Below are 20,224 nucleotides of genomic sequence, written 5' to 3'. Positions count from 1 at the left end.
ACGGAACTTGAGCCCAAATTTACGGCGGCGTAACGTATCGGAGATACGTTACGCCCGCACAACATTACGCAGGGCTATCTGAATCTAGCCCTAAGTGCTCTAATTCCACGCTACTACCTATTATTCACAATCAAAACCTATATGATGCATGGCATTGTCCACTGGCCACGTCACCTGGCCATGTCAGCTTCCATGTCACCTGGCCACGTCACCTGCCACAAGTTGTGGATTTTCCACTTCCCATGTCACCTGGCCACGTCACCTGCCACAAGTTGTCGATTGTCCACTTGCCACATGACCTGGCCCACGTCACCTGCACGTCAACTGGCCATGTCACCTGCCACAAGTTGTGGATTGTCCACTTGCCATGTCACCTGGCCACGTCACCTGGCCACGTCACCTGCCACATCACCTGGCCACGTCACCTGGCCACGTCAGCTGCCAAATCACCTGGCCACGTCACCTGCCACAAGTTGTGATTTGTCCACTGGCCACGTCACCTGGCCATGTCAGCTGCCATGTCACCTGGCCACGTCACCTGCCACAAGTTGTGGATTTTCCACTGGCCACATCACCTGCCACAAGTTGTCGATTGTCCACTTGCCACATGACCTGGCCACGTCACCTGCCACATCAACTGGCCATGTCACCTGCCACAAGTTGTGGATTGTCCACTTGCCATGTCTCCTGGCCACGTCACCTGGCACATCACCTGGCCACGTCACCTGCCACGTCACCTGGCCACGTCACCTGCCACAAGTTGTGGATTGTCCATTGGCCACGTCACCTGTCACTTCAACTGGCCACTTCACCTGCCACAAGTTGTGGATTGTCCACTTGCCACGTCACCTGACCAGGTCACCTGCCACAAGTTGTGGATTGTCCACTTGCCATGTCAACTGGCCACTTCACCTGCCACAAGTTGTGGATTGTCCACTGGCCACATCACCTGGCCACGTCACCTGCCACAAGTTGTGGATTGTTCACTTGCCACATCACCTGGCCATGTTACTTGCCATGTCACCTGCCACAAGTTGTGGATTGTCCACTTGCCACGTCACCAGGCCACGTCAGCTGCCAAATCACCTGGCCACGTCACCTGCCACAAGTTGTGATTTGTCCACTGGCCACGTCACCTGGCCATGTCAGCTGCCATGTCACCTGGCCACGTCACCTGCCACAAGTTGTGGATTTTCCACTGGCCATGTCACCTGGCCACGTCACCTGCCACAAGTTGTCGATTGTCCACTTGCCACATGACCTGGCCACGTCACCTGCCACATCAACTGGCCATGTCACCTGCCACAAGTTGTGGATTGTCCACTTGCCATGTCACCTGGCCACGTCACCTGGCCACGTCACCTGGCACATCACCTGGCCACGTCATCTGCCACATCACCTGGCCACGTCACCTGGCCACGTCAGCTGCCAAATCACCTGGCCACATCACCTGCCACAAGTTGTGGATTGTCCACTGGCCACGTTACCTGGCCATGTCAGCTGCCATGTCACCTGGCCACGTCACCTGCCACAAGTTGTGGATTTTCCACTTGCCATGTCACCTGGCCATGTCACCTGGCCACCTCACCTGCCACAAGTTGTGGATTGTCCACTGGCCACGTTACCTGCCACGTCAACTGGCCATGTCACCTGGCACAAGTTGTGGATTGTCCACTTGCCATGTCACCTGGCCATGTCACCTGCCACGTCACCTGTTCACATCACCTGGCCACGTCACCTGCCATGTCACCTGGCCACGTCACCTGCCACAAGTCGTGGAATGTCCACTGGCCACGTCACCTGTCACTTCAACTGGCCACTTCACCTGCCACAAGTTGTGGATTGTCCACTTGCCACGTGACCTGCCACAAGTTGTGGATTGTCCAGGTCAACTGGCCACTTCACCTGCCACAAGTTGTGTATTGTCCACTGGCAATGTCACCTGGCCACGTCACCTGCCACAAGTTGTGGATTGTTCACTTGCCACATCACCTGGCCACGTTACTTGCCACGTTACCTGCCACAAGTAGTGGATTGTTCACTTGCCACGTCACCAGGCCATGTCACCTGGCCACGTTACCTGGCCACATCACCTGCCACAAGTTGTGGATTGTCCACTTGCCACATGACCTGGCCACGTCACCTGCCACATCACCTGGCCATGTCACCTGCCACAAGTTGAGGATTGTCCACTGGCCATGTCACCTGGCCACATCACCTGGCCACGTCTCCTGGCACTTCACCTGGCCACGTCACCTGGCATGTCACCTGGCCATGTCAGCTGCCAAATCACCTTGCCACATCACCTGCCGCAAGTTGTGGATTGTCCACGTCACCTGACCACATCACCTGCCACAAGTTGTGGATTGTCCACTTGCCATGTCACCTGGCCACGTCACCTGGCCACGTCACCTGCCACGTCACCAGGCCACGTCACTTGCCACGTCACCTGGCCACGTCAGCTGCCAAATCACCTGGCCATGTCACATGCCACAAGTTGTGGATTTTCCACTTGCCATGTCACCTGGCCACGTCACCTGCCACATCACCTGGCCACGTTACCTGGTCACCTCACCTGCCACAAGTTGTGGATTGTCCACTGGCCACATCACCTGCCACATCAACTGGCCATGTCACCTGGCACAAGTTGTGGATTGTCCACTTGCCATGTCACCTGGCCATGTCACCTGGCCACGTCACCTGCCACGTCACCTGTTCACATGACCTGGCCACGTCACCTGCCACATCACCTGGCCACATCACCTGCCACAAGTCGTGGAATGTCCACTGGCCACGTCACCTGTCACTTCAACTGGCTACTTCACCTGCCAAAAGTTGTGGATTGTCCACTTGCCACGTCACCTGCCACAAGTTGTGGATTGTCCACGTCAACTGGGCACTTCACCTGCCACAAGTTGTGGATTGTCCACTGGCCACGTCACCTGGCCACGTCACCTGCCACAAGTTGTGGATTGTTCACTTGCCACATCACCTGGCCACGTTACTTGCCACATCACCTGCCACAAGTTGTGGATTGTCCACTTGCCACGTCACCAGGCCATGTCACCTGGCCATGTTACCTGGCCACATCACCTGCCACAAGTTGTGGATTGTCCACTTGCCACATGACCTGGCCACGTCACCTGCCACGTCACCTGGCCATGTCACCTGGCACAAGTTGTGGATTGTCCACTTGCCATGTCACCTAGCCATGTCACCTGGACACGTCACCTGCCACGTCACCTGTTCACATCACCTGGCCACGTCACCTGCCACATCACCTGGCCACGTCACCTGCCACAAGTCGTGGAATGTCCACTGGCCACGTCACCTGTCACTTCAACTGGCCACTTCACTTGCCACAAGTTGTGGATTGTCCACTTGCAACGTCACCTGCCACAAGTTGTGGATTGTCCACGTCAACTGGCCACGTCACCTGCCACAAGTTGTGGATTGTTCACTTGCCACATGACCTGGCCACGTCACCTGCCACGTCACCTGGCCACGTCACCTGGCCACCTCACCTGCCACAAGTTGTTGATTGTCCACTGGCCACGTCACCTGCCACATCAACTGGCCATGTCACCTGCCACAAGTTGTGGATTGTCCACTTGCCATGTCACCTGGCCATGTCACCTGGCCACGTCACCTGCCACGTCACCTGGCCACGTCACCTGCCACATCACCTGACCATGTCACCTGGCCACGTCACCTGCCACAAGTTGTGGATTGTCCATTGGCCACGTCACCTGTCACTTCAACTGGCCACTTCACCTGCCACAAGTTGTGGATTGTCCACCTGCCACGTCACCTGACCAGGTCACCTGCCACAAGTTGTGGATTGTCCACTTGCCATGTCACCTGGCCACGTCAACTGGCCACTTCACCTGCCACAAGTTGTGGATTGTCCACTGGCCACGTCACCTGGCCACGTCACCTGCCACAAGTTGTGGATTGTTCACTTGCCACATCACCTGGCCATGTTACTTGCCATGTCACCTGCCACAAGTTGTGGATTGTCCACTTGCCACGTCACCAGGCCATGTCACCTGGCCACGTTACCTGGCCACATCACCTGCCACAAGTTGTGGATTGTCCACTTGCCACATGACCTGGCCACGTCACCTGCCATGTCACCTGGCCATGTCACCTGCCACAAGTTGTGGATTGTCCACTGGCCACGTCACCTGGCCACATCACCTGCCACGTCACCTGGCCACATCACCTGCCACGTCACCTGGCCACATCACCTGCCACGTCCCCTGGCCACAAGTTGTGGATTGTCCAGTGGCCACGTCACCTTTCACACGTTGTGGATTGTCCACAATGCAATGCAAGCAATTACAGTTGTTTATGTTTTTTAATGTTTTTTCATCATTTGCCATCATTTTTGAGATTTCTAATGTAAAAAAATAGGTCACCTTTAAAAACGCCTATAAACGAAATTGCGGCAAAACGCCGGTACCGCGTTTTGCCGCGTTATGGCGCGTTTTGCGTCTGAAACACAAAAACTTTTGCGTCTGAACCCAAAATGTTGCTTCTGAAAAAACGAGCCTAAACCCAACTGCTTTAAAACGCAAAAAAACGTGAATGTGTGCATGGACACATAGGATAACATTAAATGTGTTCAGGGGCAGTTGAAAAAAAATGCCTAAATGCCTCTGAACTCGAGTTTACCAGCGTCTCGTGTGCATGGGGCCTTAGACTCCTATTACTAGAAAACTTTGAGAAATCACCTAGAAGAAAAAAGATGACTTATTACGTTAATGGTAATAGAGCTGGCAAACTTTTAGCATAGAATATTAGAGGGCACAGATAGAGAAGTAAAATACCCTATATAATTCATCACCTTGCCTAAGCCAGGGAAGGAACCCAATTCCCCTTTAAACTTAAATATTTAAAACTATATGAAAAATTAAAAGCCTTACGTTTTGTTAACATATTACCAACACTTATTCACCCCGACCAAACAGGCAAGCTTCGGACGCTACCCAAAGACTGGTGAACATTATTCACATGGCAGGGGTGCAGAAAAGGCTTTCTCTGCTTCTAACATTGGATGCAGAGAAGGCTTTTGACCGTATACACTGGCTAGATTTGGCCAGAGTATTGGAATAGTTTGACTTTGTGGGTAATATCCTAACGGCCATTATGGATTTATATTCCAAAACGCCAGCTCGAGTTTATTTATCTGCAGTGGCGGATGGTGAAGTTTTAGGATGGGGGGGCGCCAGACACCACCCCTCCCTTTTGACCCATCCCACTTATCATAAGCCCCACCCCTTAAATAATTCACCCACTCCGTCCCCTCTATTCCACTAACTTCACAGGACAAAGTATACAACTCAGCATCACAGGACAAAGTATACAGCCCCAGCATCACAGGACAGAGTATACAGCTCAGCATCACAGGACAGAGTATACAGCTCAGCATCAGAGTACATACCTCCCCTCCCAACTGTAAACATGTGGCACGTCGCGCCAAAAATTGGGTGTGGCCAGACTGTTATCAGTGGAAGGGGCTTAAGGGGCATGGTTAAACAAAACATTTCCCCCCTACCACCATCCCTCTCCCCATCATTACACAGGACCCCTCCCTTAACACCAGCCCTCATTGTTACACAGGACCCCCTCCCTCCTACTAACCCCATCATTAAACACAGAGGTTATTTGTTTAGGGTGGAGAGGCAGGGAGGGGGGGTGTTTAGGGTGGAGAGGCAGGGAGGGGGGTGTTAAGGGTGCAGAGGCAGGGAGGGGGGTGTTTAGGGTGCAGAGGCAGGGAGGGGGTTGTTTAGGATGGAGAGGCAGGGAAGGGGGGTGTTTAGGGTGCAGAGGCAGGGAGGGGGGTGTTTAGGGTGCAGAGGCAGGGAGGGGGTTGTTTAGGATGGAGAGGCAGGGAAGGGGGGTGTTTAGGGTGGAGATGCAGGGAGGGGGTGTTTAGGGTGGAGATGCAGAGAGGAGGGTGTTTAGGGTGGAGATGCAGGGAGGGGGGTGTTTAGGGTGGAAATGCAGGGAGAGGGTGTTTAGGATGGAGAGGCAGGGAGGGGGGGGTGTTTAGGGTGGAGAGGCAGGGAGGGGGTGTTTAGGGTGGAGATGCAGGGAGGGGGGTGTTTAGGGTGGAGATGCAGGGGGGGGTTATGGTGGGGATGCAGGGAGGGGGGTTGTTTAGGGTGGAGATGCATGGAGGGGGATGTTTAGGGTGGAGATGCAGGGAGGGGGGTGTTTAGGGTGGAGATGCAGGAGGGGGTGTTTAGGGTGGAGATGCAGGGAGGGGGTGTTTAGGGTGGAGATGCAGGGGGTGTTTAGGGTGGAGATGCAGGGGGGGTTATGGTGGGGATGCAGGGAGGGGGGTTGTTTAGGGTGGAGATGCAGGGAGGGGGATGTTTAGGGTGGAGATGCAGGGAGGTGGGTGTTTAGGGTGGAGATGCAGGGAGGGGGTGTTTAGGGTGGAGATGCAGGGAGGGGGGTGTTTAGGGTGGAGATGCAGGGGGTGTTTAGGGTGGAGATGCGGGGGGGTGTTTAGGGTGGAGATGCGGGGGGTGTTTAGGATGGAGAGGCAGGGGGGGGTGTTTAGGATGGAGAGGCAGGGGGGGAGTGTTTAGGGTGGAGATGCAGGGGGGTGTTTAGGGTGGAGATGCAGGGGGGTGTTTAGGGTGGAGATGCAGGGGGGTGTTTAGGGTGGAGATGCAGGGGGGATGTTTAGGGTGGAGATGCAGGGGGGTGTTTGGGGTGGAGTTGCAGGGGGGTGTTTAGGGTGGATATGCAGGGGGGTGTTTAGGGTGGAGATGCAGGGAGGGGGGTGTTTAGGATGGAGAGGCGGGTGGGTGTTTAGGATGGAGAGGCAGGTGGGGTGTTTAGGGTGGAGATGCAGGGGGTGTTTAGGGTGGAGATGCAGGGGGTGTTTAGGGTGGAGATGCAGGGGGGGGGTTAGGGTGGAGATGCAGGGGGGTGTTTAGGGTGGAGATGCAGGGAGGGGGTGTTTAGGGTGGAGATGCAGGGAGGGGGTTGTTTAGGGTGGAGATGCAGGGAGGGGGTGTTTAGGGTGGAGATGCAGGGGGGGGTGTTTAGGGTGGAGATGCAGGGGGTGTTTAGGGTGGAGATGCAGGGGGTGTTTAGGGTGGAGAGGCAGGGAGGGGGTGTTTAGGTTGGAGATGCAGGGGGTGTTTAGAATGGAGATGCAGGGGGGGGTGTTAAGGGAGGGGGTGTTTAGGGTGGAGATGCAGGGAGGGGGGTGTTTAGGGTGAAAATGCAGGGAGGGGGTGTTTAGGATGGAGAGGCAGGGGGGGTGTTTAGGATGGAGAGGCAGGGAGGGGGGGTGTTTAGGGTGGAGAGGCAGGGAGGGGGTGTTTAGGGTGGAGAGGCAGGGGGGTGTTCAGAGTGGAGATGCAGGGGGGGTGTTTAGGGTGGAGAGGCAGGGAGGGGGGGTGTTTGGGGTGGAGATGCAGGGAGGGGGGGGTTTTAGGGTGGAGATGCAGGGAGGGGGTGTTAGGGTGGAGATGCAGGGAGGGGGTGTTTAGGATGGAAATGCAGGGAGGAGGGGGTGTTTAGGGTGGAGATGCAGGGGGGGTGTTTAGGGTGGAGATGCAGGGGGGGTGTTTAGGGTGGAGATGCAGGGAGGGGGAGTGTTTAGGGTGGAGATGCAGGGGGTGTTTAGGGTGGAGATGCAGGGAGGGGGTGTTTAGGGTGGAGATGCAGGGAGGGGGTGTTTAGGGTGGAGATGCAGGGAGGGGGTGTTTAGGATGGAGATGCAGGGAGGAGGGGGTGTTTAGGGTGGAGATGCAGGGAGGGGGTGTTTAGGGTGGAGATGCAGGGAGGGGTGTTTAGGATGGAGATGCAGGGAGGAGGGGGTGTTTAGGGTGGAGATGCAGGGGGGGTGTTTAGGGTGGAGATGCAGGGGGGGGGGGTGTTTAGGGTTGAGATGCAGGGAGGGGGGTGTTTAGGGTGGAGATGCAGGGAGGGGGCTGTTTAGGGTGGAGATGCAGAGCGGGGGGTGTTTAGGGTGGGGATGTAGGGAGGGGGGGTGTTTAGGGTGGAGAGGCAGGGAGGGGGGTGTTTAGGGTGGAGAGGCAGGGAGGGGGGTGTTTAGGGTGGAGAAACAGCTGCCAGTCACTGCCACGAACCACAACACTCATCAGCCCCCTCCTCCCATGAAGCTCTGCAGCAGCTGAGAAAAGTGATCAGAGGTGGGGGTGGGGGGGGGCCAGGATCACGGCAGGACACAGTACTCACTGCTCAGCTCACTGGATGGAACAGTCACACACTCGGTTTTCTGCTCTGCAGAGGAGACCGAGGGGGGGGAAGCTGCCGGAAGCATGATGGTGCTGACTGCTGAGAGAGAGAGAGAGAGAGAGACATGCGGCACATGCCATGCCGCCAACAGCAAATAGGGAAGGATTCCTGACCTCTCCGACAGCTTACGCCCTAAACACGGGCAAATCAGCTTCCCAGCTTGCAATCAGCTGATTGCAAGCTGAGAATCTTCCCATTGACTGCCGTGTGTCCGGTGCCCAGACGCTCTTAAAGTGACTTTTTTCAGGAGCTGCGGTGGCTCAACGCGATTGGCTCTGCGCTGACAAGCCATTCACCTCTGCAGCTAGGGGTTCGGATCCCGGTCTCAGCTACATGTGAATAGAGTTTGGTGGTCTCAGCCCGGCTACCGGTGGGTGTGCTATGCGAGGTAAGTCTGCGCTTAGTACGCCCACCCCCCTCCCACAAAAACCACCACACTTACACGCAATCGAAATTGGGTTAACATGCACGCACTTTGACCACGCGGTCTCTAAAAAGAGAGGCGAAGGACTAACGGGCCTGGTTGAGCGGGCTAGATCCTCTCACTCCCTTATAGGGAGTCCCTCTGCCCCGTTGGGCTTCAAGGCGGAGCAGGTAGGGCGGGCTGTGTGGGAGGACCCCCTCGCACACCCACCATTGCCACCCGGGGCATGGAGAAAGGTGGCAGATTGCTTCTGGGGGAGGCCTACCTACTCCCAACTCCTGCAGTCCGGCTCCTCTCTCGAGTACACGCACAAAATACACTTAAAAAAAAAAAATAATGACTTTTTTCAAAAGCTTGGGGGGGGGGCGGCGCCGGGGGCCGCCGCTATTTATCTGGTATTTTATCTTCATCATTTACCAAATCAAATGGAACGAGGCAAGGGTGTACATTGTCTCCCTTGATATTCAACCTTTTGATGGAACCCTTAGCTATTTACATTAAAAATCATTCTGATATTAAAGGTTTTCCAGCAGGCAACAATATATATTCCATCAGCTTATTCGCTGACGACATTATCATGATTATGACAGAAGTGGACTGTTCCCTGGCTGCGGAACATGAAGCTTTAGATCTGTTCAATCACATATCGTATTATAAGGTCAATGAAAGCAAATCTCACATATTCCATGCAGGGCATCGGTTGCACGCATCTCACAGTTCCCTTCCTCATGCCAAAACTTCTAAGTGCTGGCCTCTCTTCACACCGGCTCTCTCCTCTCGTGCTGGACTCCAGGCTGGGGATGGAGTGGAGACCCAGCAGGAGAGCGCTTTGATTCTACAGGGAGCCCGATCAGCAGCTGCCCCTGGTTTTAATCACATGTATCTGTCAGTGGGGAAGCCATCAGTTGTTAGGGACGCGGCGGCCCCGCTCCTTAACAACCGATAATTGCTGCAATCTTTTGTGTACATTTCAGTTGTCTGTGGGAGAATCCTGCCGACAGTTGAAAGAACCGAGCCAGTAGGTCTCGATTTTAGATATCGGTGCATTTGCACGAACACCGATACTCATGCAGATGCTTAGTATTGGTACAACCCTATATAGAAGCTTTCTTACACCAGATGATCGTGGAAAGGCTTGCACTCAAATCTATAGTGGCAATTTGTCTTCTTCCTTACAGACAACTATATTTTTTTTTCTGTCAGGTGACCATGGACACGTGATATTAATCACTGAAAGGGAGTCAAGGGCCATGACTTATCATGCTGCAATATCATTTAAGAAGTGCTCAATAGTCATTTTAGCATGTCTTAAAGGGTCACTAAAGGCAAACTTTTTTTTTTAAATAACAAACATGTTATACTTACCTCCACTGTGCACCTCGTTTTGCACAGAGTGTCCCCGAATCCTGTCTTCTGGGGTCCCTCTGCGGCTGTCTCGGCTCCTCCTCGCAAAAGCTTTCTACCTCCATGCGAGCGAGCGAGTATGGTGGAAAGCTTTTGTGAGTGTGCTCAGCGGCGGGCATAGTATCACTCGGCCCTGCCCCCCAGCACGCGCGTCATCCACTGTGATTGACAGCAGCGCCAGCCAATGGCTGGACTGCTATCAATCCGTCCAGCCTAGCCAATCAACGGCCAGGCTGGGAACCGAAGACGATCACATGGACATGCGCGGGACTTTCGAGGGGTCAGAAAAGTAAAACGGGGGTTCAGGGGGGGGGGGGGCGGTACCGTCGGCAGGGCCGTCTTTAATATGGTTTGGGCCCTGGGCAAGCTTATTTTGGGCCTGGCTGGTTCACATGTATGTTTTGGCGGTCCTAATTTGTGCAGGTACAGCAGTCCATTGATTTGAATGGGCTGCCATGCCTTTGTTTCCTGCAGAAAAAAGGTGCATTCAGCATTTTAAAAATACAGTTGCCTTGAAATCCATTCTGCTTGTGCACCATGCTACTTACCTGCAGTTCTTGCACACACAAACGCACTGTGTTTTTAAAAGCGTGACCTAAACGTCTAAAAATGCAGCAAGTTTGACAGTGCGGGAACTGCAGATAAGTCACAGCAGACAGCAGAATGGACAGACAGTGCTGTATTTCAGTGCTTGATGGGCATAGGTGTGCCGTGTACGCAGCCTATTACATGAGGTATGCGCTTTTCTTTGCAAGAAACGCAGGCATGGCGGCCCATTCAAATGAATGTGGGCCGCCAAAACACATACATGTGAACCAGCCAGGCCCAAAATAAGCCCATCAAGCAGTTAAATACAGACAGTAATGCCATGTGCTCTGAGGCCTTACTCAGCCTGGACTGCAGGTCTGGTCTGTGATTTAAAGAGTTCCTCTATTTTACACATGGCATGGCATGGGGTCCCATGGTGCTAAGGCAGAATGGACAGATGGTTCTGTGACCCCCATGCCATGCCATGTGTAAAATAGAGGAACTTTTTAAAACACTGACCAGACCTGCAGTGAATCATCAAATATTATAAAGACTTTGGGCACACTCTACAGAAAACTTCTATTACAATATAGATTAGCAAACAGTGACATACCTTGAGGAGCATGACATGAAGAAGTCAGCCTCAGGAAGAGCAAACTGGGGATGTTATAAAATCACATTCTAATTCACTTTTATATACAAGCAGCACCCAGTGGCAGGAAGGGAGAAGTGCACGTCTAAAGGGAAGCCAGGGGTGCTGTACATTTTAAAACACTGGGAAGGGAAGCAGTACTGTCACTGGCTGCGTGCCGCTGATGATTTTCAGCCTGATTTGTGGGCAGCACAGGGGCTTAACGGGCGGCAGGGATCAGGAATTATGGGGCCACTTACACAGCTTCAGGCATGGGCCCCCTGGAGCAGAGAACCGGGGGGGGGGGTGCTGCCGCCTGAAATTGAAAAGCAGGGGGGTTCTGCGAATTTAGAAGCGGGGGGCCCTTTACAAAAAAATAAATAAAAAATAAAGACAAATATATATAAAAAGAGGGGGTTGCCATCTGGGGCCCTGGGGACCTCTGGGCCCTTTAATAATTGTTTTTTTATAAAAATAAATTACAAAAAAGGGGGTTGCCATCCGGGACCTCTGGGCCCTTTAATAAAAAAATAAAAAAATATGTATAAAAAAAGGGGGGGGTTGCCATCCAGGGCCCTGGGGACCTCTGGGCCCTTTAATAAAAAAAAAATATATATATATATATATATATATATATATATATATATATATATATATATATATATATATAAAAGAAAAAAAAGAAATAAAATAATATGAAAAAAAAATTATAAAAAAAGGGGGGTTGCCATCCGGGGCCCTGGGGACCTCTGGGTCCTTTAATAATAATAATAATAATAATAATAATAATAATAATAATAATATATTATATATATATATATATATATATATATATATATATATATATATATATATATATATATATATATATATATATATATATAATATATATATATATATATATAAAAAAATAAAAGAAATAAAGAAATATATAAAAAAATATGTTTTTTATAAAAAAAGGGGGGTTGTCATCAGGGGCCCTGGGGAACTACGGGCCCCTGGGGACCCCCAGACCTCTAAAAAAAAATTGGCCCTTTAATAAAAAATAAAATAAAAATATATTAAAAAAAATATATTTTTTTATTTAAAAATAAATAAAAAAAGGGGGGTTGCCATCTGGGGCCCTGGGTACCTCTGGGCCCCTGGGGACCCCTAAAAAAATGGTCCCTTTAATAAAAAAAACTCTAAAAAAAAATTGTCCCTTTAATAAAAAATAAAATAAAAATATATTAAAAAAATATATATTTTTTTATTTAAAAAAAATAAAAAAAGGGGGGGTTGCCATCTGGGGCCCTAGGGGCCTCCGGACCCCTAAAAAAAAAAGCTTCCCCATTTGCCCTGTGGTAAAGACGGCCCTGACCGTCGGATGTTTTTGCATAGGATGCATTAAGGTGAAAAAACATTTACCTTTACAACTCCTTTAGCCCTGGTTCACACTGGGTACGATTTGGAACGATTTGAAATGCGATTTGACATGTCAAATCGCATCTCAAATCGGCGGCAATTGTCGGCAATGGCACTGTCCTAATCTGTGCGACGCCGCATCTGCGATTTCAAAAAGTAGTTTCGCAGCCGCGAAATCGCGGTAAAATCGCGCATTTTACCGCGATTTTGAATTCGCAGCAGTGTGAACCTAGGCTTAAAGTCCAATTCCACCTTTGGGCAAAACACCCAACACTGGCCATCATGAAAGTGCCTGGGCTTATAGGAGAATGCTGCAAAGAATGGTGGGAAATGGTGGTGAAGGACAGGAGGGAGGCGGCTGGAGAAGGAGGAGACAATAAACATGGTATTGAGTTTAAAGCACTATTTGGCTCTTCTAAATCAATACTAAACAGCCTCTCAAAAGCACTTTAATACATTTCACACTAAAGCACTTATGAATGAGCTTATCAGAGTGAAACAATTCAGATGACTAAAATAGGACTAAAACTAAATAGAAATTTGATGTCAAAATTAACACTGCAGGACAGAACAAAAGAAAAAAAAAATAGGTGATGTTTCAGATCCCTCAAATGGCAGCAGACTGTGCCACGTAACCAGACTGCGTAGTGATAACTTTAAGGCCCCGTACACACGGACGAACTGTCCGATGAAAACGGTCCGCCAGATTTTGGTCTGATGGTTGTACACACCATGAAACCAAAATCCCTGCGGACAGGATACACGGTGACGTAGCAGCGCCGTCGCCACGACGATCGCGACCCTGGAAGGTCAATGCTTCCACGCATGCATCGAATCACTTCGACGCATGCGAGGGCTTTCGGCCGAGTGGACATGTTCGGTGAGTCTGTACAGACGACCGAACATGTCCGACGGACAGGCTTCCAGCGGACATGTTTCCTAGCATTCTAAGAAACATTTGTCCGCTGGAAACCTGTCCGATCCGCCGAAAAATTGTCCGGTCGGCCGTAGACACGACCGAACATGTCCACTGAAACTGGTCCGCGGACCAGTTTCAGCAGACATGTTCGGTCGTGTGTACGGGGCCTTACTGTTTGGTCATGCAGAAAGGCTGTGTACTATCAACGGTCAACTTAAAAAAATAGACATGACTGGGTTAATGCAAGAATTTGAATAATTAGTCTCAAATTATCGTAACTGTGAAGATTTACATGTAGAAGGTATACCCCCTCCCCCCCATCCTTGTCTGCCGACTGCTTCAAGTCAGGTCATATGCAAACCTTGAAAATTATGTTTTTTTAAAAAAAATCTGAATAAAACTATATTAATGTAGGACTGAATGGTCAACTTATTGAATAATCATAATTGTGACCAGTTCTGGTTCAGGCTACAGAATCTCACCTGGTCGACTCCTGCAGAAAATTGTTCACTGCACATATCCCCGATATATGCCTCTCCAATTGTAGTACCCTCAAAGTTTGTATCCCTGTAAACCAAACACAAGTACCGTATGTAAGAGCTAATGATCTTTATCTGGAAATGTGCACAAATGTTGTCATTGTCCATAGTGAAGATCTGGATAAAGGAAAATCTAACTTTCTTTATTGTGATGAGGCATGGCCAAAGACAGGAGCATTCCTGATGAACTAGATAATCTAGATGTCTTGGAATAAAGTCTACTCTTTTAAAATGAAAGTAGTCAGGTGAAGGGGTTTGGACAACATGTACACATTTTTAAAGTCATTATCTGTGTGGTTGGAGGAAAGATATCCACAATACTTTTAAGGACTACATCTACCATCTGGTTTGGAAATTTTATTTAAATGAAGTTAAATACATTCCAGGTGCATCAAAACAAAAGGCATGCAAAGCCTCAGTCCCCTTTCACACTTGTACGACTTTGCCGTGATTCTGGATCAGTACTACTTTGCCACAACTTTGGCATTAACCAATGAAAAAATACATGGTGTGAGGTAATTTATTTTCCTGCCATAGTTGTTTCAAGTTCCTGTTTGCTTTCTGGTTGTTGTGGTGTGTTGTGTTTGACAGAAAATGTTTGCTACTCAATATATTGCCACAGCAGTTGTCATTGCTGCTGCAGCAGTAGCAGTGCATGAGGAAGAAGAAGAGAAGCTGGAGGACAAGGACAATAACATCTCTTTTTTTTGGGCTGTTTGGAGCACATTGTTCCTGAGGGAATAACCAGGAAGTGAATGTGTGCTAGAAAAGTGTGCTTGGGAGGGGCTACTATGTTAAAAGGATTGGGTGGGACAAGGGTCAAAAAGCTGCTTGTGCTTACAAAGTCGTAATGAATATGTGTCTATATTATTCATTCAGGTACGATTTGCATGCTACTTGAGGGTTTAACATTGAGGTCTATGGACATCAAGTCGCATGGAAGTTGGACCAAAGTTGCGCAGGAACTACTTTTGAAGTCGGCACGACTTATGCTGCATACACACGATCATTTTTCGGGTTGTAAAAAACAATGTTTTTCAGGCTCTAGAAAAAACGAAGTTTTTTTCAACTTGATCATTAAAACAGCCTTGCCTACACACGATCGTGAAAAAAAATGCTCTAGTAAAGCGCGGTGACATACAACACATACGACAGCACTATAAAGGTGAAGTTCCATTCAGATGGCTGCTTTGCCTGATTTTGTGTTAGTAAAAGGCGATTTGCGCTTTTCTGTCTGTTACAGCGTGATGAATGTGTTTACTCCATTACGAAAGCTAGTTTTACCAGAACGAGCTCTCCCGTCTCATAACTTGCTTCTGAGCATTTTTCACGTCGTTAAAGCCCACACACGACCACTTTTTACAACCCGAAAAACGACAACGTTTAGAACGTTGTGAAAAATAGAGCATATTCGAGGAAAAAAATTGTCCATTTTTCAGAAACCGAAAAATGCTCTAAAGTCCACACACGACAGTTTTTAACCCGAAAAATTATCATGTGTACGCGGCATCAAAGTCGTGCCAATATAAATGGAAGTCATTGAAAATCGTGGAGAATGACTTGTCATGCGATTTTGCAGTCAAAAATCGTGGGACAAGTTGTATAAGTGTGAAAGGGAACTTACAGTCCATCCAGGCCTAACTAGGGAATACTTAAAGGGGTTGTAAAGGTTTGTCTTTTATTTTCTAAATTGGTTCCTTTAAGCTAGTGCATTGTTGGTTCACTTACCTTTTCCTTTGATTTCCCTTCTAAATGTTTTTTTTTTCTTTGCTTGAATTTGTCACTTCCTGTTTCTCCTCAGTAAGCTTTCCACCATCATCCGAGCAGTGGAAAGTCAATTAGAACAGCTTACTGAACACCTTACTGAGGAGAAACAGGAAGTGAGAAAATCAGACAAAGAAAACAAAGAAAAAAAACATTTAGAAGGGAAATTGAAGGAAAAGAAAAGTGAACCAACAATGCACTAGCTTAAAGGAACCTATTTAGAAAATAAAAAACAAACCCTTACATTCCCTTGTCGGAACCAGACCTGCATAGCTGAGAGCCTAGGGACCTATCCACATTGTACATCAGAGAAAATAGTTATTTATGCTTGTGCAGGGTCCGCACTGGTGCCTGTTCTGTCACTGGAAGGGAGGTGGCAGAGTCAAGCTGGACTGGTGGAATTGGGCACTGCTCTGTGGTGTCTCCTTGGAAATATTGCATCCTGAGCAGGTAAATGTATTGTGGGACTGGGTGGCACCTGCATGTCAGCATCAGATTTTGATGCAGAGACACCGGGGTGTACGGCGGGGATTAGCGAGCATGTGTTTTTGAATAATTAACCACTTGGGATCCGCCTGCCGTCAATTGACGGCTACAGTGCGGATCCCAATTTCCAAACTGCCGTCAATTGACGGCCGCCCCTTAGGGCGGTCCCCGCGCGTGCTCCAGAGCGCGCTGCGGGGAAAATCTGTGTTGGCCGTGTCCCTCGGACACAGCCAATTACAGATCGCCGCGAACGGCCAATCAGAGTGGCCGTTCGCGAGGCGATCTGTGCGGCCAATGAGAGAGGATCTCATATGTAAACATATGAGATCATCTCTCATTGCCGTTTTACACAGAGACAGCGGTGCTGTCTCTGGAGAGGAGACGGATCTGTGTCTCTTGTACATAGAGACACAGATCGGTCACCCCCCCAGTCACCCCCCCTCCCCCACAGTTAGAACACTAAGCAGGGATACATTTAACCCCTTCCTCACCCCCTAGTGTTAACCCCTTCAATGCCAGTCACATTTATACTGTAATTAGTGCATATTTATAGCACTGATCGCAGTATAAATGTGAATGGCGCCAAAAATGTGTCCGATGTGTCCGCCATAACGTCGCAGTCCCATTAAAAATCGCAGATCGCCGCCATTTCTATTAAAAAAAATAATTAAAAAAAAATAATTCTGTCCCCTATTTTGTAAGCGCTATAACTTTTGCGCAAACCAGTCGCTTATTGCGATTTTTTTTTTTTTTTACCAAAAATATGTAGAAGAATACGTATCGGCCTAAACTGAGAAAAAAAAATGTTTTTTTTTTTAAATTGGGATATTTATTATAGCAAGAAGTAAAAAATATTGTATTTTTTTCAAAATTGTCTCACTTTTTTGTTTATAGCGCAAAAAATAAAAACCGCACAGGCGATCAAATACCACCAAAAGAAAGCTCTACTTGTGGGGAAAAAAGGACGTCAATTTTGTTTGGGAGCCACGTCGCACGACCGCGCAATTGTTAGTTATAGCGATGCAGTGCCGAAAGCTGAAATTTCACCTGGGCAGGAGGGGGGTATATGTGCCCAGTAAGCAAGTGGTTAATAATGAGCATAAACGTTACCTATTGTGTGTGTGTGTGTGTATATATATATATATATATATATATATATATACAGTACAGACCAAAGGTTTGGACACACCTTCTCATTCAAAGAGTTTTCTTTATTTTCATGACTATGAAAATTGTAGATTCACACTGAAGGCATCAAAACTAAATATAAAAATAAATATAATATATTTCATATTCTAGGTTCTTCAAAGTAGCCACCTTTTGCTTTGATTACTGCTTGGCACACCCTTGGCATTCTCTTGATGAGCTTCAAGAGGTAGTCACCTGGCGCAGCACCCCATCACTTGGTCAAATAGCCCTTACACAGCCTGGAGGTGTGTTTGGGGTCATTGTCCTGTTGAAAAATAAATGGTCCAACTAAACGCAAACCAGATGGAATAGTGATTCACACAGTCTCCTCTTAACAGTTCTAGAGATGTGTCTGCTGCAAAAGGTGGCTACTTTGAAGAACCTAGAAAATGAAATATATTTTCAGTTGTTTCACACTTTTTTGTTATGTATAATTCCACATGTGTTAATTCATAGTTTTGATGCCTTCAGTGTGAATCTACAATTTTCATAGTCATGAAAATAAAGAAAACTCTTTGAATGAGAAGGTGTGTCCAAACTTTTGGTCTGTACTGTATATATATATATATATATATATATAGTATTAAATAAAATAAAAAAGGATGTTACTATTTGACAACCGGATTATATCTGCAATCAAAGACTTACGTGATAAGTTGAGCATTGTCATGTGCTATTCTAGGCAATAACTTTTCCTTTTTCCATGTAGAAAACGTTGTCAAAGTATCATCAGATGAAGTGCTTACTTCAATCTGATCCTTGGTATTCCAGATCTCAAGCCCAACAAGAACCACAGAAATGTTTAACATCTTGTAATCCTGTGTAAAATAGAATAGTTAACAGTCTAACTGTTTGAAAAAAATGCAAAAATTGGATTTTCCGCTCTTTATTTGATTTTGGATAAGGGATTTTTTTGGTCCATCGCTCACAGGTGGTCAAATTGGATAAGTTTGTTTCTTCCAAGTGAGAAATAAGTACTGGAGCACTGCAGGGCTGTGTGTTAAGTCCCTTTCTCTATGCGCTGTACACATATGACTGCACCCTCTTTTATGAGACCAATAGTATAGTTACGTTTGCCGATGACACTACTGTAATCAGTTGTATCACTGGGGACAATGAGGAGCAATACAGGAGAGAGGTTGATAGGATAGTGGTGTACAGCGAATAACCTGATCCTAAGCACAGGGAAAACAAAGGAACTGATTGTAGATTTCAGAAGGAACAGGCCTGAACCAGCACCGCTTTTTATTAAAGGCACGTGCATGGAGCAGGTCTCTACCTGTACGTTTTTGGGAACATGCATTTCTGAAAACTTCTCGTGGATAATCAACGTTAAAGCCATTATTAAGAAATCGCACCAGTGTTTATATGTTTTACGACTCCTTAGGAAGAATGGCTTGGGAAGGAAGGTACTAGAGACCTTCTATCGCTCTGCCATTGAGAGTACATTAAAATATTGTATTCTAGTTTGGTATCCTAGTTGTACGCAGGCAGATAAAATTGCTCTAAAGAGAGTGGTTCGAACAGCGCAGAAAATTCTTTTTTTTTTAATTATTGCCATCTGGGAGACATTTTAGGGTGATTAAGGCTAGGTTCACACTGCTGCGAATTCAAAATCCTGGTAAAATCGTGATTTTACCGCGATTTTGCAGCTGCGTTTTTGCCGAGAATTTGCAGCGATTGGTGGCCGCGATTTCAGGGAATGCCAGTCTATAGAGCTGAATTTGCATCTCACACAGATCAAACTCGCACAGGACCCTTTTTTCCCGCAGCTTATATTCGCAATGCATTGATGTGAACAGCACTAATGTTAAACTATGTAATCTAAATGACTTGCGAATTTGAGAAATTGCAACGGCTTAAATTCGCAATAGAATTCGCAGCAGAGTGAACCTAGCCTAAAACACGGACAAATAGATTTAAAGAGAGCTTCTTTACCAGGGCTATTAAGGCTATTTTAATGTCTTGTTTTGTTTTTATTATGAGGACACTTTTTATACTTTTATAATATGGGGATACTTGTATATATATATATTTGTTTTGGTATAATTAAATCCTGTGTGGTAAATGCATGGTTGATAATTGTGATGTATGAAATAAATGTATGAAATAATGTGTGGAGGAGAAATGTAATGTAATTTCATTGTGAATTTGTTTCTACAATGACAATAAATCTTATCTTATCTTAACTCTAATGCCGCGTACAGACGATCGGACATTCCGACAACAAAACCGTGGATTTTTTTCCGACGGAATGTTGGCTCAAACTTGTCTTGCATACACACGGTCGCACAAATGTTGTTGAAAATTAAGATTGCCAAGAACGCGGTCACATACAACACGTACGACGGCACTATAAAGGGGAAGTTCAATACCAAGTGTGCCACACTTTGGGCTCCTTCTGCTAATCTCATGTTAGTATAAGGTTGGTGAGAGACGATATGCGCTTTTCAGCCTCATGCTTTTCAGTCCGAAATCAGTTTGTCAGAATATCAGCAGCAAAACAACTTCATTATTCTAGCATTAAAAAGAAGAAGAGAATGCGCTGCATAAAAGGTTACAAATTTTACAGCTTGACGAATGTGCCATCTCCATTACATATGCTAGTTTAACCAGAACAAGCGCTTCCATCTCTTACTTGATTCAGA

General features: G+C 47.7%; 1 protein-coding gene across 1 annotated transcript in view; it reads right to left on the bottom strand.

Annotated features, from left to right (window-relative positions):
- The window catches only part of LOC120930523 (snake venom metalloproteinase atroxlysin-1-like), a 65,196-nt gene that overhangs the window by 42,217 nt on the left and 2,755 nt on the right, over nt 1-20,224 (bottom strand). The window contains exons 3-4 of the mRNA XM_040341701.1: nt 18,225-18,394; nt 14,082-14,166 (exon numbers count right to left, since the gene is read on the bottom strand). Of these exons, the coding sequence (XP_040197635.1) occupies nt 14,082-14,166; nt 18,225-18,394 (255 nt within the window). The remainder of the gene's footprint in view (nt 1-14,081; nt 14,167-18,224; nt 18,395-20,224) is intronic.

Source organism: Rana temporaria, chromosome 3 (genome assembly GCF_905171775.1).
Source record: "Rana temporaria chromosome 3, aRanTem1.1, whole genome shotgun sequence".
Classification (NCBI taxonomy): domain Eukaryota; kingdom Metazoa; phylum Chordata; class Amphibia; order Anura; family Ranidae; genus Rana; species Rana temporaria.
The sequence above is the reverse complement of the archived record's forward strand: the minus strand, read 5'-3'. Positions and strand labels throughout refer to the sequence as shown.